The 24,637-nt window shown below is 38.0% G+C and overlaps 1 protein-coding gene across 6 annotated transcripts in view; it reads right to left on the bottom strand.

The window, feature by feature from the left end:
- NRF1 (nuclear respiratory factor 1) overlaps positions 1–24,637 on the bottom strand; it is a 137,130-nt gene that overhangs the window by 64,722 nt on the left and 47,771 nt on the right. For all 6 annotated transcript variants that reach the window (XM_035021092.1, XM_035021093.1, XM_035021091.1 and 3 more), the window contains 2 exons: positions 20,725–20,839; positions 17,487–17,613 (listed from right to left, as the gene is read on the bottom strand). In XM_035021092.1, coding sequence (XP_034876983.1) covers positions 17,487–17,613; positions 20,725–20,839 — 242 coding nt within the window. The remainder of the gene's footprint in view (positions 1–17,486; positions 17,614–20,724; positions 20,840–24,637) is intronic.

Raw genomic sequence — 24,637 nt, 5'->3', positions numbered from 1 at the left:
ATTCAACGCCAACCCCATGACGGGTTCCAGATCTAATAGGAATGCGTTTCCTGGGCCACCTGATAAAACCTAGCTGTGGCAGTTCACCACCAAAATCACCAACGACTTATGTCTCTGAAACTCTAGGCAACCTATCTGAAACTGCCACTACTTTCCTGCAAGGCCAGACTACGCAACAGGTGATTCAAGTGCTCGAGAGGCTGGCCTGGAAGGCATCGGAGGGAAAAACAAGCAGTGTATACTGTAGCTGTGTATCAGAGGTACCACTATCAGCAAGGCCCGGGCCAGAGAGAGGCCCGCGGGTCTAGCCCTCCTCCTTTCTGGTCCTCCCTGGTGACAGAGGTAACCTTCGAATCCATGATGTCTCTGTAGCTCTGACATGCCCAGGTCTGAACCAGGTATCATTGTTCTGACTCCTTTCCTTCCGCTACCAGTGAAGGGTCTCTCCAGAGACAGAGAACTTAGCAGCACATTTGTACATGCACACATTCCTCCATGATGAGCAGAAACGGTAGGCAGACACGGGATCCTACAACCACCAATAATGGGCTCATTCACTTACAAGAATACACAGTGGGATAAGGACACCTTAGGGGATAACAAAGAAGCCATGAAATTATGGAAATATAACAAGATGCGATAGGAAACGAACTTGCTTTCAGGGATCAAGCCATTATCTTAGGGAAAAAAGGGAAGAGAAAATGAGGTATCCAAAAATTACGACAATGTTCAAGTCCTGGGTTTTCTGCCCCAGACTGGACTCTCAATCAGGACAAACTTTCTTAGAAGTATCTCATTATGAGGATTAAAGAAGAAAGATTCCCATACTCCATCTCAAGCATGTAGAAAGTAAAAATTACTATTGGCTACGAAGTACAACTTTTGCAGTGACAGAACCTTCCAAATAGGTCAACAATGAAGGGGATGAAAGAAAAATAGTACAAGCATGTTTAATCATTATCATCCCAGAGATTCAGTGGTAGCCTGGTTTCTAACACAAAAAAGAAAGTTTCAAAAATCATTGCCAATATATTTACTGTAACATAAACAGCTGGTGTTGCCATGCCAACTTTAAGGATTTATATTTTCTGCTTTCTAGGTTTCTGTAACCTATGTAGAGTTTTTATGCTACCAGCCCAGAGAAAAACCGCATCTTATAAGCCTAAGTTCTGGTCTTTGAACTTTAATATATCAGGTTAAATCATTATATCAGTATGTAGGCCAATAGCAAGAGTGAATGATAATAGTATAAAAATAAATTTCACTATGCTGGAAATACCTGGTATTCAAATACAGGAAATCATTAGATTATTACTATTACATTACATTAGCTAGTTTCAAACAATTTTGGCCATTTTTATGGATCAGTAAAATTCTAGGAATTCATATCTAGGCATTTGGCTAAACTTATCAGTGCTATATAATGACAAAAATACCGTGAGTTTCAAAAAAAAAAAAAAATTGCTGGTAGAGCATTCCTCCAAGTAATTTACAACAGAATAACTTTAGCTGTGACCACAGTGTTTTTAAGGTTGCTCAGTAAAGTTTCCCAGAATGATCAAGCTAGTGCTTCAGTTTGTTCTGACTTATCAATTCTGAGATGCATATTCTCTCACATTTATCAGTCCTCTGAAATTGGGATACATCTTAAAATTGCTGTGGATGAGGCAACTTGAGGCACAGCTGTCACAGGCTGTAGACCTGTGAACGTGGTGGCTGTTCTCTCTGGGAGCATGACCGTGATTCCTTGCCTTTTTTTTGGGGGGGGGGATTTTATTTATTTATTTGAGAGAGAGAGAGATAGCGAGAGAGAGCACGAGTGGGTAGGAGAGGGAGAAGGAGGCTCCCCACTGATCAGGGAGCCCGATGCGGGACTCGATCCCAGGACTCTGGGATCATGACCTGAGCCGAAGGCAGACGCTTAACTGACTGAGCCACCCAGGCGCCCCGATCCCTTGCCTTTTCAATCAACAAACCATTTGAGAAAGGAATGTGAGTCTTGGTTGCAGTTAGATAATCTCCCCAGTGATCTTTCTGGTAAGATCAAGAAGCACCAGCATCCAACTTGTCACAGCTTGGAAAAAAGTCTAGAGACAATAGCAGAGCACTCTCTAAAGCCATGCAGCATTACTCGTGCTCTTGATGGCACAGAGGACAATATTACATGAAATGTCACAGACGATGATGACTTGGCAACAAGAAGTTATTCAGAAGCACTGGGCTGTGGAAGTGAGGAACTCAGTTTTAGGAATATCAATTTATTTCACTTTCACTTTCCTTTTTTGGTACTATATAAAATGCAATACAATTAAAATCTATGTCTAAATAAGCTTGAAAGAGCTCTTTCAATAAGTATAAAATAAAAATTCTAAGTGATCAGCACTGTGCCAGAGTTTGTCTATGTTTTTTCAGTCTTCATGGCACATAAATAATGGTTCATCTTGTAAGTGATAATGACATAGATCTGATGACATAGACATTTGTTTTTCCAACTTCAAAAACCACAGCTTAAGCCTTTGTTATTTCATACCAATGTCACTGTCAACTAACTGGTTTTACAAAGTTAAAAATCACTTAAAAACAAAATCAGCTAGTCTGCCTACCAGTCTCTCTTCCCCCAATTCATCCTATATACCACTGCCATTTATAAAATAGCTGAGCCCCGGGGCGCCTGGCTGGCTCAGTCAGTGGAGCATGAGACTCTTGATCTCGGGGTCGTGAGTTCAAGCCTCACGCTGGGTGTAGAGATTACTTAAAAAAAAAAAAAAAGGTATATAAAAAAATATCTGAGCCCCTTTGGCGGCTGTATGAAAATAAATAAATAAATTTCTGAAACACTGACTTATGACAATCAAATACAATTTACTGAACACTTACTATGTGTCAAGCACTGTGTATATTATCTCAATGAACCCTCACGTAATTCTATAAGGAAAATATTAGTATACCCATTGTGCAGCTAAGAAAAACAAGGCTTAATAAACTTAAGTGACTTCTCCAAATCATATAGCTAGTACACAGTAATATGGCCACAAATCAAACTAATTTTTATCTAGTTCCAAAGCCTGTATGTTCAGCCACTTTGCTATCATTGTCTTTTTTCTCAAAACCACTTCTACAGTTTCCACTTCTCATAGGATGAAGTCCAAACTTCTTAGTCCAGCATTTCCACCTTTCTAATTATTCCCCACTTTGCCAATACTCCTCCAACGGGGCCACCAGATACAGTTGTGCCTGCCCAGCCCTGGAGACAATGCGAATGGCACCCTCCTAGCTGGCCAGTTTCCTCACTAACTTTTGCAGCGAGCCAAGTTCTCTTCGACCTCTGGGCCTTTAATTCTGCTTCCTATCAAAAACTTATCCATCTTTCAAGGAAGGCCCAACTCAATTTCCACTCCCTTTAAGAAAAATTCCTAAGTTTTCTTGCCATAATTCTTACTCCTTTAAATTCCTATAAAATGAAATGATCACTTACGTTCTTATATATACCATATACAACTAGTATGTGACACCACTATCATTACTTAACAGGTGTTGTGAAACAGTTCACATATATCAGACACGTGCAGATGATATATTAACAAACATTCTCGTAATTGCCAGAGGTGGAGTGTTTAGGGTGTTTATGAGAGCCCTTAAGAGTTCTGGGCACAGAATGTGCTTGCTCAGGATTCTGGAATTGGCTGCTACCACTGTAGTATCAATGGGCCCTTAGTCAGGTTGCAAAAACAGTCCCAGACAAGATACCATAATTCTTTTGTATAGCTGAAGCTTTTCTGGAGAAAAGAGCAGTCTTCAGAAAGGTGCCATGAAAAGATCAAAACATTTTTTCTTACCTGTGTGCTGCTCTGAGATTAAAAATACGTTGTCATCTGAGATATATAACAAAAAGACGCCCCAGGGCAGAGATGCCCTCAGACCCATGAGCCTGAAGGACATCTGGCACTGAGCCAGGACACATGCTGTGGCCCATAAAGCTCTGTTGGCTTTCACCCCGTTCTCTCTCCAGCCCCAAGGTCAGCCTCTTTTCTCCCCCGCCTCAGTCCAGACCTCCAATTTTCCTCTCACCCCCTGGATCCCTAGTTTTAGACCTTGAAACCTCAAAGGACTTAGATGGATTCCTTATCTCGTATTTTGTATCTAACAGTGTTAGTTATTTGTTGAGTATGTAAATAAAAAAATTTTTACCTCACTATTTTTTAAAATTTTAATTCCAGTATATTTAACATACAGTGTTCTGTTAGTTTCAGGTGTACAATATAGTGATTCAACAATTCTAGACATTACTCAATGCTCATCATGATAAATACTCTCTTTAATCCCCATCACCTATTTCACTCATCCCCCATCCACCTCCCCTCTGGTGACCACCAGTTTGTTCTCTATAGCTAAGAGTCTGTTTTCTGGTTTGTCTTTTTCTTTGTTCATGTTTGCTTTCTTAAGTTCCGCATATGAGGAAATCATATGGTATTTTTTACTTTACTATTTTTTAAAATATGCTCCCACATTTCCTGTAACTTGAAGACATTTTAAAAAAACCTATATAAAAAACTGAGTGACTTAGAACAAGAAATCACAACCAACTCCAGAGTCCACTCATCTACTGGGAAAGTAGAATTAAAGACTGAAGCATGATTTTAAAGAAGCCAGTGACAACCCCAGAGCTACCTCTCGCCTCTGTGCCTGTGACTAATTTCTGCACCTGCAGAACTCGTTAGTCATAGCCAGTGTATCCCCATCTAAATGCTACGGATTATTGACTCCGAGGAAAGAGCTCCACCTCCAGAAACTCCTGAAATTCTTTTGGAAAAGGATGGAAATTCTCTCTCTGTTCCTCAACAAAATATTTCTAGGCCTATTCCTACCAAGCCTATAAAAGAGGGATATGGCAGTAAGCCAAGAGCATGCCTTCGGGACACAGCAACTTAAAAAAAAGCTACCGTTTGCCAATGCTTTTCATGCCAGCTCTCTATAAACATATATAGGGGGCTGATAATCAACTTTAATTAATTTCTACTGCTCCCCAGTGAGGTGGGTATTATCCTTATTTTACACATGAGGACATCGAGCCACATATAGGAAAAATCAATGTGGGGAAACTACTCAAAAAATCAAAGCTTAAAAACAGTTTTCACAAATGTGGAGGTTTTAGTTATATATGTCCACTCTAGTTAATACCAACCCATGGGTAAAATTGAATTAGCTTGTATAAACATTAATAATGCTGCCTTTTGGGCGCCTGGGTGGCCCAGTTGGTTAAGCCACTGCCTTCGGCTCAGGTCATGATCCTGGAGTCCCAGGATCGAGTCCCGCATCGGACTCCCTGCCCAGCAGGGAGTCTGCTTCTCCCTCTGACCCTCCCCCTTCTCATGCTCTCTCTCTCTCTCGTTCTCTCTCTCAAATAAATAAATAAAATCTTAAAAAAAAAAAATAATGCTGCCTTTTAGGTAGGAGCCACCCCTTAACTAAGAAGGATATTCAAAAGGGCCAAAACACCCAATGGAGTTCTGGAGGTCTTTTAACTTGTTTTTTGTTGTTGTTGTTGTTTGTTTTGTTTTAAAAAGCTGAGGCTTAAGAAGACATAGGTTTTAAACTGCAGAGAGAGATGCCTGGGTGGCTCAGTCGGTTAGGCCTCTGCCTTCAGCTCAGGTCATGATCCTGGGGTCCTGGGATCGAGTCCCACATTGGGCTCCCTGCTCAGCGGGGAGCCTGCTTCTCCCTCTGCCTGCTGCTCCCCCTGCTTGTGTGCGCTCTCTCTCTCTGACAAATAAGTAAATAAAATCTTTAAAAAGCAAACAAACAAACAAAAACTTCAAAGACTATTAGATCTGAGAGGCTAGATCCCAAGCAACTTAAAGAAACCTTGAGTTTCTGAATAAGGGAATCTCATTCTACATTAAAGTCAAAGGCCCTTTCTGAGAGTTCAGCTAGTTTTAGGTTACTTCACTCCATCACGTTACAAATATAGACATGGCGTATGTGATCTCTGAACCTAGTAGTTCCTCCAGCCAGCCAGCCATCAACCAAATAATTATTCATTTCCTATATGCTAGCCACTGTACTAAGGAAGAGCTGGGGACAAAATGGAAATCAAATTCATCCATCACAGCGCCCCATTATTGTGCATATTTCAATCTAGTGGAGAAGACAAACACAAAAATTATCATAAAAATAAAAGTATAATTACAAACTGGGACAAGCACTATAAAGAATGACACAAGCTAACTTCACAGTTCTTTACGTCTCAAGGTCTCAATTGAGATCCAATGTAGGATTAGGACTTAGAAACCAAATCTGCATTGCTCAGTGCTGACAAATGTTTAAGATGCTTTATTCATTCGCAACTAACTACTCGTGGCAGGGGCAATGTGTGGTACTGGGAGCATAATGGAGAACAAAGTAGATCCAGTCCCTCCCATCTCAGAGCTCACAATCTAGCTGGGGATAGATGTTAATCAAATAATCATACAAATAAAAGTACACCTGTAGTAAGTATGCACAGGACTGTGGAGAACTGGAAGGTAGCACTATTTGTTCCCTTTTAGAAAAAGAGGCAAGGACTAAGAAAATGAAATTAAATTTGAATTATTGAATTAAATTTGAAACCCCATATTTAATACCCTGGACAAACCTCTGTGAGATATAATACTCTATTACCTTGAACCCAAATCTCGACAGTGGCTCTACTATTCAGAAGTTGGGGAATCTGATGGGTACTAAGGAGGGCACTTACTGCATGGGGCACTGGGTGTTATACGCAAACAATGAATCATGGAACACTACATCAAAAACTAATGATGTAATGCATGGTGATTAACATAACAATAAAACAAAATAAAATAAAAAGAAGTTGGGGAATCTGGAGCAAATCACTTAACCTCTCTGAGCTAGTATTCTCTTGCAAAATGAAAATAATAATATGCCTACATCTCAAGGTTACTGTCAGAATTATTGAGAATAATTTGCTATATTATACAGATGTTAATTACAACAATCCTCTGCATTTAACAATTCCATAAACATGTATAAAATGCAGATTTACTTTTAAAGTGGGACCAAACTCTATGTACGGTTCTGTAACTTGCTTTGTTCACTTAATACATCATCTCCATCTGAAAATGTTAATAGAAAGACCTATGTCATCATATTTAATGGCAGTGTAGCAGTCCTATCTCTGGATGAGCCATCATTTATCTAACTAATCCCTTATCTTTGAACATTTAGGGTATTCTCAATTTTTAAAAGATACTATAAAGGGTACAGTGACTGATACACTTGTACATACATCTTTGCTCATTTAACAAATTATTTCCTTAGGATAAAATTTCAAAAGGAAGCTGGGTTAAAAAGTGTACATTTGGGGCACATTTTATATAGTTGCCAATCTGCCCTCTAAAAAATTACACCAATTTAAACTGCCTGTTTGATATGCCAATACTGCAAGTCGTACATCTTTTTCATGTTTGCCAACCCAAACCGTGTAAAGTGGCTTTCTGTTTTAATTCCTATTTTTTGAAAATTTTGTTTGACATTTGTACTTCCTCCTTCTATTTATGTCTTCTCTTTTGTCTTTGGGTGTTTAAAAATATGAATTTAAATGAAAAAACTCAAAAATACAGAAAGATGTAAAGAACAGTAAAATAAATGCTTCTACCCTCACCACCCAGATTCAATAATTGTCAACATTGTGGCATAATTATCTGCCATCTGTACACACACACAATATTTTTTGGGCTAACCACTTAAAGTATATTTTATTTTATTATTATTTTTAAAGATTTCACTTATTTGAGAGAGAGAGAGAGTGTGCGTGAGCTGCGGGGCGGGTGGGGGGAGTGCAGAGGGAGAGGGACCCTGGACCCTGATCCCAGGACCCTGAGATTGTAGGTAGATGCTTAATTGACTGAGCCATCCAGGCATTCCCACTTACAGTATATTTTAGACACTGCAACACTTGTAAATACTTCAGCATGCATCTTGGAAAAATAAGGGCATTCTCATACATAACTACAGTACAACGATCACATCCTACAAAAATATCAGAATTCCTTAATATCATCTAATATTTAATCCATATTCAAACATATCTTTGGGTCTTTGTTATTCATCTGTTCTTATTTTTATTGATTTTTGAGAGCCCTACATATTAAGAATATTAATCATTAGTTTGCTACTTACTGTGTGATCTTGAACAAAATACTTAAGCTCTCAACCCTCAAATTTCTACATCTGTAAAGCACAAATAATAACATATATATCATAGGGTTATTGTGATGATTAAGTAAAAATTATAAATATAAAGTGCTTAGCAGAAAACAGGTACATTAAAAATACTCAATAAATTGTAATTGCTGTTATTAATTTGAAAACATTTTCCCCATTTGTTGTGAGCCATTTAATTTTGTTCACAGTGCCTTGCTATACACCTCAATTGTGGACAAGAAGGTAATATGGGCAAAACACAGTATGGAAAAATAAATAGAACCCTGAAAAGTAGAAAAAAAAAATTCAACATTAACTATTAAAAGGCCTAGTAATGTATCCAATCCCCTTTCAACAAACTCTTAAATAACAATCTTGAATCTGAAATCCATATTTCAAAGATGAATAGCCCTATTGAATTTTAATTTTTCTAGAGTTTCTCAGCAGCCTCCAGCTAGAAAAGCAAAAAGGAAGATTAATGACAGCTTCAGGCAGGAGAACAAAATGCAAGTATCAGTTTTAAAATTATTAAATGAGTGCTCGCTTCGGCAGCACATATACTAAAATTATTAAATGAGATTATACGAAGTGCTTATAACTATACCTAGAACACAGTAAGCACTCAATAAATGTCAGACATCTAAATCATCTCCTTAACTGTTATTAACAAGAGATTATGGGCAATACATTGCGTACTGATTATGATAAACAATGGGTTCTAATTACTTAATACCACTCTGAATACCATTACTGATATATTAAGATTAGATTCTGTATCTTTTTTTTTTTTTTAAAGATTTTATTTATTTATTTGAGAGAGAGAGAATGAGAGACAGAGAGCATGAGAGGGAGGAGGGTCAGAGGGAGAAGCAGACTCCCTGCCGAGCAGGGAGCCCGATGCGGGACTCGATCCAGGGACTCCAGGATCATGACCTGAGCCGAAGGCAGTCGCTTAACCAACTGAGCCACCCAGGCGCCCTAGATTCTGTATCTTGAAAGTTAACAGAAGTCACCCAAAATAATCAGAGCAGTGTCCCCTTTGAGGGATATACTTAATCAGTTTTGTTTATTGTTCTACTGAGGTTTAGATATATTTTAGTTATCTTCTTACTAAATTATCCACTTAGTTGAGGTTCTTAATTTGTAAGAACAGAATTAATATACAGCATTTTCTTACAAGTTTCAATCTTTCCTTATCTGCAACTATGACTCATCTAATTTCTAAGATTATATATTTGCTTTCTTCTCCCTTTTCCTCAACTAGCATGCTAGAAGTTTTTCTTTTTCATTGGACTTTTCATAGGATCATTTCTTGAACGTAACAATTCTTTTTCTGCTCACAAATTCATTTTTTCCCCATGTTTACTTAGTCTCTTTTTTCTTAGACTCATCTTATTATTCCCTTTCCAGCTTCTTGAATTAGAGGTTTCTTTTCCATCTTTCTTGTATATAAAAAAAATTAAGGCAATGAATAGTCTTTTGAGTACCAGTTCAAATTGAAACTTTTAAGTTTTGCTTTTGTATTTTCTAAATAGTTTGCAAATTAATAAGTATTTTTAAATTTCTATGAGGCTGAATACTTTTTCCTGTCTATCTTTTGATATTAAGTTCAAAATGTTCTGTATCATGGTCAAAAATATGGCCTGTATAATTCCACTATTGGGTATTTACTCAAAGAAAATGAAAACACTAATTCGAAAAGATAGATGCACCCTTTAAGTTTATTGCAGCATTATTTACAATAGCCAAAATATGGAAGCAATTATCCATCATGGATGGATAAAGAAGAGGTGGTGTGTGTGTATATGTACATATACATACATATATAATGGAATATTATAATACTGGAATATTGGAATATATAATGGAATATTACTAAGCCATAAAAAAGAATGAAATCTTGCCTTTTGCAAAAACACTGATGTATGTAAAGGGTAAAATGAAATAAGTCAGTCAGAGAAAGACAAATACCATATGATTTCACACCTTGTGGAATTTAAGAAACAAAACAAATGGACAAAGGAAAAAACAGACAAAAAAACTAGACTCTTTAATACAGAGAACAAACTGCTGGCTCTCAGAAGCATGGGGTGGGGGGCGGGGGGTGACTGAAATAGATAAATGGGATTAAGAGTATACTTAATCTTGATGAGCACTGAGAAATGTATAGAATTGTTGAATCACTGAATTATATACCTGAAACTAATCATAACACTGCATGTTAATTATGTTTCAATTTTTAAAAAGAGAGATTTGTAGTTCTAGCTGAAAAACAAAATTAAAGTAGTTCCTTAAAAAAAAAAAACAACCATATGGCCTGTATAATTTCTGCATTTTACAATTTATTAAGATTTTCTTTGGGGCCTAATAATAATATTTGGTCAAGTCTCATAATTCATTCATGTAATTTTTCAAATATGGCATATTCTCCCCTTATACAGTATCAATGCTAGCATATATCTTTTATATTAATCTTATTCTTTTATTCAGATCCCTATATTCTTATTTTGTTTTCTTCTTTAATCTGACAAAGATATTAAAGCCTCCCGCCACTGTCATTTGTTTTTTCTTATATTTGTAATTTTTTGATCTACACACTTTGCTTTAATGTCACTTGAGGCATAAAAGGTTCATTATAAATTTATACTACTTATCAATACCAAATTACGTCTGGTTCTCAGTTAATACTCATTTGTCTTGAGAATTTGGCTTTGTCTGATATTAATGCTGGGATCCATGATTTATTTTTTGTAGGTATTTGTCTGACATACCTTTGCCTATTATTTTACTTTTAAGATTTTTAACAGCTTTATTGAGATTATAATTCACATACCCTACATATTAGTTTCCTATGGCTGCCACAAGTACCATTAACTTGGTGGCTTAAACCAACAGAAATTCTCTTAGTTTCACTGGGCTAAAGTCAAGGTTATTGGCAAGGCTGGTCCTTCTGGAGGCTCTAGGGGAGAGTCCATTTCCTTGCTTTGTCTAGTTGCTTCTAGCCTATATTCTTTGGCTCCTGACCCTTTCCCTGCATCCAGCCTTTTACTCCTACCAACACATCTTCTACTTCTTTATCAATCTCCCTTTGTCTCCCTTTGATAAAGACAATGTAGTTAGATGTAGGGCGTACCTGGATAATCCAGGGTAATCTCCCCATCTCAAGATTGTTAACCTAATCACCGCAAAGTCCTTTTTGCCATACAAGGTAACACACAAAGGTTCCAGGGATTCAGACCTGGATATCTTGGGGTCATTATTCAGCATATCAGACCATACAATTCACCATTTAAAGTGTGCAATTAAAAAAAATAAAGTGTACAATTCAACCTTTTTAAGTATATATGTAGGGTTGTGCAAGCATCATCACAATCTAATTTTAGAGCATTTTTATCCCCCCTAAAATAAACCCATACTAATTGGCTGTCACTTTCCATTCCTCCTTCCCACCTCTCCAACCTGGCAATGACTAATCTACTCCATAGGTTTGCCTGTTCTGGACATTGCATATAAATGGAATCATACAACATGTGGTCTTTGTGATTGGGCTCTTTCACCTAGCACAATGTTTTCAAGGTTTATCCATGCTGTAGTTTTGTTTTTTTTTTTAAGATTTTATTTATTTATTTGAGAGAACGAGAGAATGGGCAGTGGAGAGGGGCAGAGGGGGAGAGAGAGAGAGAGACAGAGATACTCCCTGCTGAGGAGGGAGCTGGACGCGGGACTTGATCCCAGGACCTGGAGATCATGACCTGAGCTGAGGTCAAATGCTTAACCCACTGAGCCACCCAGGAGCCCCGCATGCTGTAGTTTTTTTAAATCAGTATTTCATTCCCTCTTACTGCTGAATAATACTCCATTGTATGGATAATAACATATTTTATTTATCCATTCATCAGTTGATGAACATTTGGGTTGTTTCCACTTTGTGGCTATTACGAATAATGTTGCTAAGAACATCGTGTTTAAGGTTTATCTATAAGTTTTGCTGCTATGGACATTGTGTGTATAAGTTTTGTTTTCAGTTCTTTTGAGTAAACCTAGGAGTAGAATTGCTGGGTCATGTGGTGACTCTAAGATTTTAAGAAATTGCCAAACTGGTTTTTTTTTTTAAGATTTTATTTATTTTTTTGACAGACAGAGAGAGAGCACAAGTAGGCAGAGAGGCAGGCGGAGGGAGAGGAAGAAGCAGGCTCCCTGCCGATCAGGGAGCCCGACGCGGGACTCGATCCCAGGACCCTGAGATCATTACCTGAGCCAAAGGCAGCCACTTAATCGACTGAGCCATCCAGGCGCCCCGTCTTAACTGTTTTCTGAAGCAACTGCATCATTTCACATTCCCAGTAGCAATGTATGGAAGGTTCCAATTACTACATATTCTCAACAACACTTATTGTTGTCCACCTCTCTGATTATAATCATCCTAGTAAGTACGAAGCGGTCTCCTTCTGGTTTTGATTTTCATTTCCATAAAAACTAGTGACTATCATCAGTGCTCATGTGCTTGCTGACCATTTCTCTATCTTCTTTGGAGAAATATCTATTCAGATTCTTTGCCATTTTTTAAAAACTTGGAAGTATAGTTGAACACAACTTACATTAGTTTCAGGTATTACAACATAGTGATTTGATAACTCTATATAGTACGCTACGCTCACAAGTATAGCTATTGTCACCATACAATGCTATTATGATACCATTGAGTATATTCCCTATGCTGTACCTTTCATCCCCATGACTTATTCATTCCATAATTGGAAGCCTGTACCGCCCACTCCCCTTCACCCATTTGCCGATCCCCTACCACCCTGCTCTGGCAATCTCCAATTCGTTCTCTGTATCTTAAGAGTCTATTTCTGCTTTGTTTTGTTTTGTTTTTTAGATTTCACATATAAGTGAAATCATATGATACTTGTCTTTGTCTGACTTATGTCACTTAGCGTAATACCCTCTAGGGTCCACGTATGTTGTCACAAATGGCAAGATTTCATTTTTTTTATGGCTGAGTAATATTCCACTGTGTATGTATGTGTGTGTGTATACACACACACACACACACACACACACTACTGCTTCTTTATCCATCCCTCTGTGGATGGACACTTGGGTTACTTCCATATCTTGGCAACTGTAAATAATGCTGCAGTAAACATAGGGGTACATGTATCTTTTTGAAATTAGTGTTTTCATGTTCTTCTATAAATAGCCAGTAGTGGAGTTACTGGATTGTACGGTATTTCTATTTTTAATTTTTTGAGCAGCAACCTCCATACTGTTTTCCATACTGGCTGCACTTCTACCAACAGTACACAAGTGTTCTGTTTTCTCCACATTACCACCAAAACTAGTTATTTCTTTTTCTTTTTTAAGGTTTTATTTATTTATTTTGGAGAGAGAGAGAGCGCGCATACGAGTAGGGGGAGGTATGGTGGGGGAAAGAATCTCAAGCAGACTCCACACTGAGCACAGAGCCCGAAGTGGGGCTTGATTTCACGACCGTGAGATCATGTATGACCTGAGCTGAAACCAAGAGTCGGATGTTTAACCAACTGAGCCACCCAGGTGCCCCTCTTGTCCTTTTGATACTAGGCATTCTGACAGGTGTGAGGTGGTATCTCATTGTGGTTTTGATTTGATGATTTGATGATGAGTGAGGTTGAGCATCTTCTCATAGGTCTGTTGGCCATCTGTAGGTTTTTGGGAAAATGTCTATTCAGGTCCTCTGCCCATTTTTTAATTGGATTGTTTGGGGTTTTTTGGTGTTGAGCTGTGTAACTTCTTTATATATTTTGGATATTAACCCCTTGACAGGTGTATCATTTACAAATATCTTCTCACATTCAGTAGATTGCCTTTTCGTTACCTTGGTGGCTTCCTTTGCTGTGCAAAAAGCTTTTTATGTTGGTGTAGTCCTAATAATTTATTTTTGTTTTTTTTTCCTTGCCTGAGGAGACACATCCATAAATATCTTGCTGAGGCCAATGTACAAGAGATCACTGCCTAGGGGCGCCTGGGTGGCTCAGCTGGTTAAGCGACTGCCTTCGGCTCAGGTCATGATCCTGGAGTCCCGGGATCAAGTCCCGCATCAGGCTCCCTGCTCGGCAGGGAGTCTGCTTCTCCCTCTGACCCTCCCCACTCTCATGTGCTCTCTCTCATTCTCTCTCTCTCAAATAAATAAATAAAATCTTTAAAAAAAAAAAAAGAGATCACTGCCAATGTTTTCTTCTAAGAGTTTTATGGTTTCAGGTCTCACACTTAGGTCTTTAATCCATTTTGAATTTATTTTTGTGTATGGTGTAAGAAAGTGGTCCAGTTTTCCTAACACCATTTTTTGGGGAAGAGACTATCTTTCCCCCATTACATATCCTTGCCTCCATGGTCACTGATTAATTGACCATATAATGGTGAGTTTATTTTGGGCTTTCTATTATGTTCTATTGATCTATGTGCCTATTTTTGTGCTAGTACTATACCGTTTTCATTATTAAAACCATGTAAATCTGGGATTGTGATACCTCCCGCTGTATTCTTCTTTCTCAAGACCGCTTTGGCTATTTGAGGTCTTTTATGGTTCCATACAAATCTTAGGATTATTTGTTCTGCTTCTATGAAAATGCTATTGGTATTTCAACTGGGATTGCATTGAATCTGTTGTAGATTGCTTTGGGTAGTATGGACATTTTAATGATATTAATTCTTCCAATCCATGAGCATAAAATATCTTTCCATTTGTGTTGTCATCAACTTCTTCCATCGTTGTTGTATATTTTTTTTCAGAGTACAGTCTTTCACCACCTTGGTTAAGTTTATTCCTAAGTATTTTATTCTTTTTGGTGCAATTGTAAATGGAATTGTTTTCTTAATTTCTCTTTCTGCTACTTCATTATTTTTTTTCTTCAAATTTTTATTTAAATTCTAATTAGTTAACATACAGTGCAATATTGGTTTCAGGAGCAGAATTTACTTCATTATTAATGTATAAAAATGCAACAGATTTCTGTATATTAATTTTATATCCTGCAACTTTACTGAATTCAATTACCAGTTCGAAAAGATTTTTGGCAGAGTCTTCAGGGTGTTCTAAGTATAGTAGTATGTCATCTGCAAATAGTGACAGATTCTTTGCCATCTTAAAACTGGGTTTGGGGTGCCTGGGTGGCGCAGACAGTTAAGTGTCCAACCCTTGATTTCAGTTTGGGTTGTGATCTCAGGGTGGTGAGATCGAGCCCTGCATGGGACTCCACACTAGGTGTGGAGCCCGCTTGAGATTCTCTATCTCCCTCTGCACCCCCGCCCCCGCCCTGGCTGCTGCGCATGTGCACTCTAAATAAATAAATAAAACTGGGTTGTCTTTTTATTGTTCAGTTCTAAGAGTTCTTTATATGGATTCAAGTTATTCGTCAGATGTATGATTTACAAATATTTTCTCCCATTCTGTGAACTGCCTTTTCACTTTCTTGATGGTATCATTTGCAGCTACTTTGAATATTTGTGAGTCACTGTATGTCACATAAATTAAATACAGTTGGGTTTTGGTTTGGATTATTGTTGTTCCACTCTAAAAGAGAATCTTTGTCGTTCTCAAAGGAGTTAATCCATTTATATTTATGATTTAGAACAGAATTAATTGGTTTCACTTTATTACTTTGTTCTATAGTTTGTGTTTTCTTTTTTAAATCTTTTATATAGACTTGTTTTTTTTCTCTTTAATGTTTTGGAAGGCATATTCTGCTTCTAATTCTACTGGTATTTATTCTTCAGTCTGTATTTATCAAATGTCAGTCAATGAAAAAATATATACTGCTTTTTTTTCTGTCTAGTTTATCATATGACTGTTTGTTTCTTTTTATAATGTATGGAAGACTCCAGGAGTTTCCCAAACTTTCTTTTTGTTTTTTTTTTAAAGATTTTGTTTTAAGTAATCTCTATACCCAACATGGGGCTCGAACTCACAACTCTGAGATCAAGAGTCTCATGCTCCACTGGCTGAGCCAGCCAGGCACCCCTCTTTTCAGTGGTAATTTTCAGAGGTATTTTTCTGAGTCTTCTGGATGAGTCTTTTTCACAGATCATATTACTATTAGTAGTAGTAAACTTATTTTAAATTTTCGATACTGAAAAAAAGAAGACATGCCCAGATTTCATGTTGGTGAACATCATGACACTAAGGACAGCTTGTCAGGCATCATTTTGAACTAAAAATCTTCTACCATATTCTTCTAAGGAAAGGTCCTAATATGCACCCTAATCCTAGGGCCTCAGGAATTTTTGGCAAAACTCAAAACAAAACTCAAAAATGTTGAAAAAGAACTACAACATTTGTATGTGGAAAAAAAAACCCACAATAAAACAAACAAAATTTCAATTGCTTACTAATCAGTTCTAAACTCCTGAAATGTCTACATTCGATATGGGAGAAATCCAATAAATGTCCCTTTAGCTAATAAACGTCATCCTAATAAAAACAAAATGCAAACTAAATCTGGACAGACCATTATTCTACTAACGATTCAAAGTTATTTCTGCCAAAGAAAGAGTAGTTCACTTAGTATAAGTATACAAAGGTAAAATACTATCTTTATAAACTTAGCTACAGATAGGCAATCAAAATATTCAACTATATTTCAAAATGGAAGCAGAGTGTCAAATAAATTCTTCAAAGAAATGCAAGAGATTTTAAATATGGAACTCAAATACCAACAATCAGTAAAATGCTTCCTGAGGTTTGCCTCACGAAGTTTATATCTTAGAATTACCTCACATTTTGTTTCTGACATAAATCAGTAATTTTCTTACAAAATCGCTGGGGCACCTGGGTGGCTCAGTGGGTTAAGCGTCTGCCTTTGGCTCAGGTCATGATCCCAGAGTCCCGGGACCGAGCCCCGCATTGGGCTCCCTGCTGAGCAGGGAGTCTGCTTCTCTCTCTGCCCCTCACCCTGCTGGTATTCTCGCTCTCTCACTCTCTCTGTCTCTCTAAATAAATAAATAAATAAATAACTTAAAAAAAAAAAAAACCCAACAAAATCCTGTGGTGGTGGTTTCTTAACAAACATAACACCATCTTTCCCCCCTTGGGTAGAGTATGTCGTTATAGCAAGTCAAAGAGAAATAATCCTTTTTATTTTGATCTACATAAAATGGTTTGAAAACCAGTCCCACTCCCACCCCCAGATGAGGGGAGGATAGGAGTAATAGCTATTGTACTAGACAGAGGATCAAAAGAACAAACAACCACCCGCAGAAAGCAAGAGTGAGTATCTGAGGACAGAGCTGAGTTTTCTCACCACGTTCTCCAAAGGTGCGGCACCAAACACTTTAAAGACGGGGTTGGGTTTGGAGGGGGAGATACAGAGGACAATAGCTTGCTGTCCCACTCGGGTAGTATATTCATCTAATGTGGCTCGAAGTTTCCTGAATTAGAGAATGAAAAGAGAATAAAAACGGTTAAAGAAGAGAGAAATTACAGTGACACGGAAACAAAATTTACTTTGACTTGAGACAATTTATTCTGATTGGATACGTCGTTGTACCCAAAATGTGAAAAGGGGAGTGTGAGTTTGAATATCCTGTTCCGCAGAAGTATGTGCATACCTTTGTCCTAAAGACCAATGACTAGCCCACTTGTAGGTCGGCTACAAGTTTGCATCAGGACACAGCCATGACACAAGGCTGAACACGGAGACTATAATTCTTCCTGATCCTAGCAACACTAAAGGGGTTTTCTCTTACTGCAACTTGTAATAACGATAAAGACTACTGCTGAGACATTGTCTTGTAGACATTATCATATCATCTCCATGCTTAATGAAGGGGGCCTAAATGACCTGCTTCTAATTTCTTTGACTGATAAGTCATTGTGTATGTCTCACTGACATAGTTTTATCCAGAAATACGATTTCAAAAATGTTGTCATTTCTAGATTTTCATTGCATATAAACAACAATTCTTGGTCCTGTAATATTTTACAAATGAGGAAGAAGTAAAAGAGCTTTTTTAAATATATCAACACTGGATGACACAGAAACGTTGGGCTTTTCCTCTGAAATCATGGGAGATTATTTTAAAGTTCTACGTTCTATAATCCTTCTGAGAACATAGTCTACTCTTTCCAGGGACTGGTGAGTAATTAATTCAAATGAAACAAAGTGAACATACCTAGTTTTCCATCTTTTCCAAAAGTATGTACTATCACGTCTATGCCCCTTACAGCAAAGACATTTCTATATAGAACACATTCTAATTACTCCGGCCTATCCCATCATTAAAGGAAATGAGAAGAACTGCCTATCTGGTGGCATATAAACCCTTTGCTGAAAGCTTCCAATCAGTACTTTTTGGGTTTTTCCTTCAGTTTCTTATAATCTTCCTCATAAAATAAACTGTATTTTCTAGCTTTTATCACATATCATTTGCATGGATTGGCACTCCATCTGGATTCAACATTCTAATAAATAACTAGAAATTTTGGATATAATATTTAAAACACTACAAGAACTTCTGGAATATTTTATAGACAAAATTTCTTATCCTATATGAATGCATTTTGTGCAACCATCAAATATTAAGTCCTCTGTGTACTATACCTGCGTGATAACCTTTCTGTGCAACCTACAAACTCTTCAGAAAAAACTCTTCAGCAAAGGACCATATGCCAAACAAGAAATTTGGCAGCATTCCTTGAAGGAATGGTCTATATTCACGCTCTCCAATTCTTCTTTTCCCGTTTTCTCTTGAAGACACCCCAATCCTTTCATCCTTCCCACTCCATTGGAAATGCTCTTGCCAAGTTCAATCATGACCTCCATGTTGCTAAATCTAATGGTCAATTTGCATCTTATTCAACCTGCCAGCGGCATTTGACAGAGCTGATCACACACCCTCCTTCTTAAAACACTCTTTGCACTTGGTTTCTAGTGTATTGCTCTCTCTCTCTTTTTTAAAGATTTTATTTACTTATTTGACAGAGAGAGACACAGCAAGAGAGGGAACACAAGCAGAGGGAGTGGGAGAGGGAGAAGCAGGCTTCCCGCGGAGCAGGGAGCCCAATGCGGGGCTCGATCCCAGGACCCTGGGATCATGACCTGAGCCGAAGGCAGACGCTTAATGACTGAGCCACCCAGGTGCCCCTCTAGTGTATTGCTCTCTTGATTTTCCTCCTGATTCACTGGTAGCTTCTTGGACTCCTTTGTTCATTCCTTTCATCTCTCCAACCTCTAAAGGGTAGAATGCTTCAGGCCTCAGTCTACACTCACTCTCTAGGTAACCTCTTCCAGTCTCACAGTCTTAGACAAGATCTAAGACTTAGACATGATCTAAGATTTAGACATTTTCAGCAAGATCTCTCCTTTGAATTCCAGACTCACGTATCAACTGCTTATTGTTTCTCCACTTAATGGTTAAGAGGTATCACAGACCTGACGTGTCCAAAACCAAATTCCTGATTCTGCCCTACTCTCACTCATTCCTATACCTGCTCCTCTCTTCCAGTAAGTGTCATCTCAACCCTTCCAGTAATCAGACCAAAAATCTTGAGGTCCCCTTCCCTGCTGTTTTTGCTCTCACACCCCACATCCAATCCTTCAGTTAATCATGTTGGAGTTGACTTTTGAAATACATCCAGGATGACCACCTCTTACTACCTTTGCTGCTGAGATATTGGTTTTAAGATCCTACGATTTCTGGCCTGGATTACTACAATAACCTCCTAATTGTTCTCCCTGCTTCCATTCTGGTATATCCAAATTCTACTCTCAACACAGTAGCCTTATGGTTTCTCTGAAAACATAAATCAGAGCATATCACTGCTTTAGTCAAAAGCCTTCACTGACTTCCCATCTCACTCAGAACAAGAGTCAAGCCCTTATACTGGATCAATGACCCCATAATGTGGCTCTCTACTACTGCTCTGACTCTATCTCCCGTCATTCTTTCCCTGGCTATTCCTCAAACATGATTATCACATTCCATGCCACTTCAGCAACTTTCCTCTTGCTCTTCTCTCTGCCTGAAAAGCTCTTCCTTTAGACATCAGTAATGCCCCTTTACTTACTTTAGGTCTCCATTCAGAGGTTGCCTGTCAAAGAGGATTTCCCAGACCATCCCTATAACAAAAGAGAAACTACTACATCCCCCAAACCTTCCTTTTCTTTTTTTCCTTACTCCCCTTTCTTTTTTTCCACAGTACTTATCATCATTTGACACATTACATATATGTTTATTTTCTTTTTTCCTCCACTGGATTGTAAGCTCTTTCAGGGAACTGGTTTTGTTCACGGTTATATTCCCAAGGCCTAGAACAACGTCTGGCACAGCGCAGGCACGGAAAGTTTCTCTGACTGAAATGATGTGGTATTCTACGTCTGTTCATCCTTTCTAGTTTCATGCGTTTGATTTCACAGGAGTACTTCCAAGTCTAACTCTGCCATCACGGACTCGGACGGTACCCTCGGTGCACCGAGTAACGCCCGCCCGCACCACGCAGCGCTGGAGGAGCAGCCACAGCACGGAGAAGGGAGCCCTCACCGAAGCAGGCGAGTCTGCTGCCTCTTCCGGATAGACGGATTAGACTCAAACACGTGAGGCCGTTTCCGCTTCTTTCCTGTCGCGACTGCAGCGGCAGCAGCCATTCCCACGGGACCTGAAACAATAACGCGGGGGCCGGGGTCAGGCAAAGCCCGTCAGCTCTACGAGACAGAAAGCAATTAAAGGCACGAGAAAGGAAGCCTTTATTTCCTAACATGTTCTCGGTAAATACAGAATGTTCCTGATATCATCAACATAGTTCACCATTGTTCAACACAAATCATTTTCATTTACCAATGAAACTTACAAGGAACCGACAAAGTGACTGACTTAAACACCTCCCCACCATACGCTAGCTAAATTTTACATAATGTTGTGTTGTGTTTTGCCAGCATGCCCATACTGCGAAGGCAATATTCTCAGAGGTGCTAAATGAAATTGCAGCACTGAGAGAGGAAGAGCTTGCCAAAAGAATCACAGATTTCAAATTTCGTTTCCATCCCCGTGCCCCTCTTTCCATTACCCCAAGACACTGCCAAGTTAAGGAAGAGAGAGAATCACTCATGCGTGGAACTCAAATAGTAACAACACCCATAAGAGGAATAGCTGGAAGAATATTATCTTAATTGGAAATTTTTTCTTATATATCTGAGAATTGTGCCTAAAATGGAGTTGTTGACCACAAAGTTAAACCGATGAAAGCATGCTGGCAGGAAAAAGATGAAAACTATCCCACTTTAAGGAAAAAATGTTAATAAAAGTTGGTCTGGCTTGTCCTCAAACTAATTATTAAAATAAAGGGTAGACCCTAAGGAATTATTGGAGTCTCTGATTCATGGAATCTCAACATATCAAGAACATTCCTTTTTCTTTTTAAAGCAGACGATCCACTTTTATCCTTATTTGTAAACCCTATAAAAGGCTTATATGAAAATTAAGTTTAACTACTCACATTTACACTAGCACATGTTATATATGGTCTAAGGGGCTCAATTAAAATAAGCCTCCCTGAAAATCTAGACATATCTCTCTACATGTTATTTAGTAGTATAATCAGTCTGATTTAAATAAACTCCTCTAAAGAGCCCCAGATCAAGTTAAAAAATAAATTAATGCTTTTAACCTTCATTTCCATCGTAAATAGCTGCTAGATTAAAAAAAAAAATCCTATTGATACATTTTTCCAGTATTTTATTTTTTAACTGTGATAAGAACACTTACTATATGAGATCTACCATGTTAATTTTTTAAGTGTACAATACAGTTAAAGATAGGCACAATGTTGACCAGATCTCTAGAACTTACTCATCTTGCATAACTGGAACTTTATACTGGAGTTGGAGAGCAACTCTCATTCCCATACCCCAGTTGCTGGCAACCACCCTTCTACCCCTGTTTCTATGAGTTTGACTAGATACCTCATGTAAAGTGGAATCATGCAGTATCTGTCCTTCTCTGTAACTGGCTTCTTTCACTTAGCATAATGCCCTCAAGGTTCACCCATGTTGTTGCATATGGCAGGATTTCCTTCCTTTTTTTTTTTTAAAGGTTTTATTTATTTATTTGACAGAGAGACACACAGCGAGAGAGGGCACAAGCAGATAGAGAGGGAGAGGCAGAGGGAGAAGCAGGCTTCCCACTGAGCAGGGAGCCCGATGCGGGGCTTGATCCCAGGACCCTGGGATCATGACCTGAGCCGAAGGCAGACGCTTAACTGAGCCACCCAGGCGCCCAACGATTTCCTTCTTTTTAAAGGCTGGATGATATTCCATTCTATACATATACCACATTTTCTTTATCCATTCATCTGTCAATGGACACTTGAGTTGCTTCCACATCTTGGCTATTGTGAATAATGAACATGGGAATGTGAATACTCTATGAGATCCTGATTTCAATTCTTTTGAATATGTACCCAGCGGTGAAATTGCTGGATCATAGGGTAGTTCTATTTTTAATTTTTTAAGGAACCTTTATACCATTTTCCATAGAGGCTGCACCATTTTATATTCCCACCAACAGCATGTAAGGGTTCCAATTTCTCCCCTGATGATTAGTAATGTGAACATCTTTTTCACGGGCTTCTTGGCCACTTGTACATCTTCTTTAGGGAGATGTCTACTTAAGTCCTTTGTCCATTTTTTAATTAGCTAATTTGTTTTTATTCTATTGATCTGTAAGAGTCCAATATCTTATTACTAAAACTTTCAAATATAGAGCAAAGTTGAAAAAATTTTTTGGTGAACATTCATATATCTACCACTCTACCATAACATTTTACCATATACATCTATCCATCTTTCTTTTTTTTTTTATTTTTTTAAGATTTAAAAAAATTTTTAAATAATCTCTATACCTAACATGGGGCTTGAACTCACAACCCCAAGATCAAGAGTTGCATGCCCTAGTGAGCCAGCCAGGCACCCCATCCATCTTTCTATCCATTCATCAATCCATATCATTTTTTTATTCTGATGCATGAAAACTGCAGTATGATTCCCCTAAATATTCAGTGGGAATATCATTAGCTAGAGTTCAATACTTCTTTACAATTTTTTCTTTTGAGGTAAAATGTACATATAATGCAATGTACAAATTTTTTTTTTTTTAAAGATTTTATTTATTTATTTGACAGAGAGAGAGACAGCGAGAGCAGGAACACAAGCAGGGGGAGTGGGAGAGGGAGAAGCAGGCTTCCCGCTGAGCAGGGAGCCCGATGTGGGACTCGATCCCAGGACCCTGGGATCATGACCTGAGCCGAAGGCAGACGCTTAACGACTGAGCCACCCAGGTGCCCCGCAATGTACAAATATTAAGTGTACATTCAATTTTGTGTAAGTGTACCATAAATTTTGAAAATGTACTTATGATAACCAATCTATCAAGATATTTAATAATACCACCACTACAGAAAGTTCTCTCATGTCTCCTTCCAGTCAGTTCCCACCCAATCTCTCAAAAGTACCCACAATTCTGATTTTTTTCACCCTATTTTAGCCCTATCTATTCTAGAACTTGAAATAAATGGAATCATACAGTATATATTCTTTTGTGTAAGGTTTCTTTCACTTAAAATAATGTTTTTGAGATTTATCCACACTGTTCTATGTGTTAGTAGTTTGTTCCTTTTTATTGATGAGTAATATTCCAGAATATAAATGAATCACAGTTCATCTGTTATCCTATTCATAGACATTTGGGTAATTTCCAGTTTTAGACTATTATGAATAAAGGTGCTTAATTAATTTATAAATTCAACACAATTCAAATAAAAGTCCCAGTATGGGTTTTTCTGGAACTTGATAAGCTGATCCTAAAACTTAAATGGAAGTGCAAAAGGCCAAAAATAGCTAGAATAATTGTGAAGAATTTTAAGAATTTAAAAAGGTGCACTCGGGGCACCTGGGTGGCTCAGATGGTTAAGTGTCTGCCTTCGGCTCAGGTCATGATCCCAGGGTCCTGGGATCGAGTCCTGCATTGGGCTCCCTGCTAGGTGGGGAGCCTGCTTCTCTCCCTCTGCCTCTGCCTCTCTCTCTGACTTTCATGAATAAATAAATTAAAAAAATAATAATAATAAAATAAAATAAAAAGGTGCACTCATCCTACCAAATATCAGTAGTTACTATAAAGCTACAGTCATTAAGACAGTACGGAACTGGCTGAAGGATAGACAAACAAGCCAATGCAACTGAATTAAGAGTTCACAAACACCTTCCTGTGTCAGAAGACAGAGGTGGGAAAAGGATGAACTATTAAAAATATGGTACTGGGACAAATGGTTGTATGGAAAAATAATGAAACTAGATCCCTATATCATATAACAAAAATATTATCCAGGTGAATTAAAGAGCTAAATTAAAACAACAACAAAGAACTTTGTAACTTCTGCAGTAAACTGCTATAGAGTACTTAT

This window comes from Mirounga leonina, unplaced genomic scaffold, assembly GCF_011800145.1.
Source record: "Mirounga leonina isolate KUSES-001 unplaced genomic scaffold, KU_Mleo_1.0 Mir_174, whole genome shotgun sequence".
In the NCBI taxonomy this organism is placed as follows: Eukaryota; Metazoa; Chordata; class Mammalia; order Carnivora; family Phocidae; genus Mirounga; species Mirounga leonina.
The sequence above is the reverse complement of the archived record's forward strand: the minus strand, read 5'-3'. Positions and strand labels throughout refer to the sequence as shown.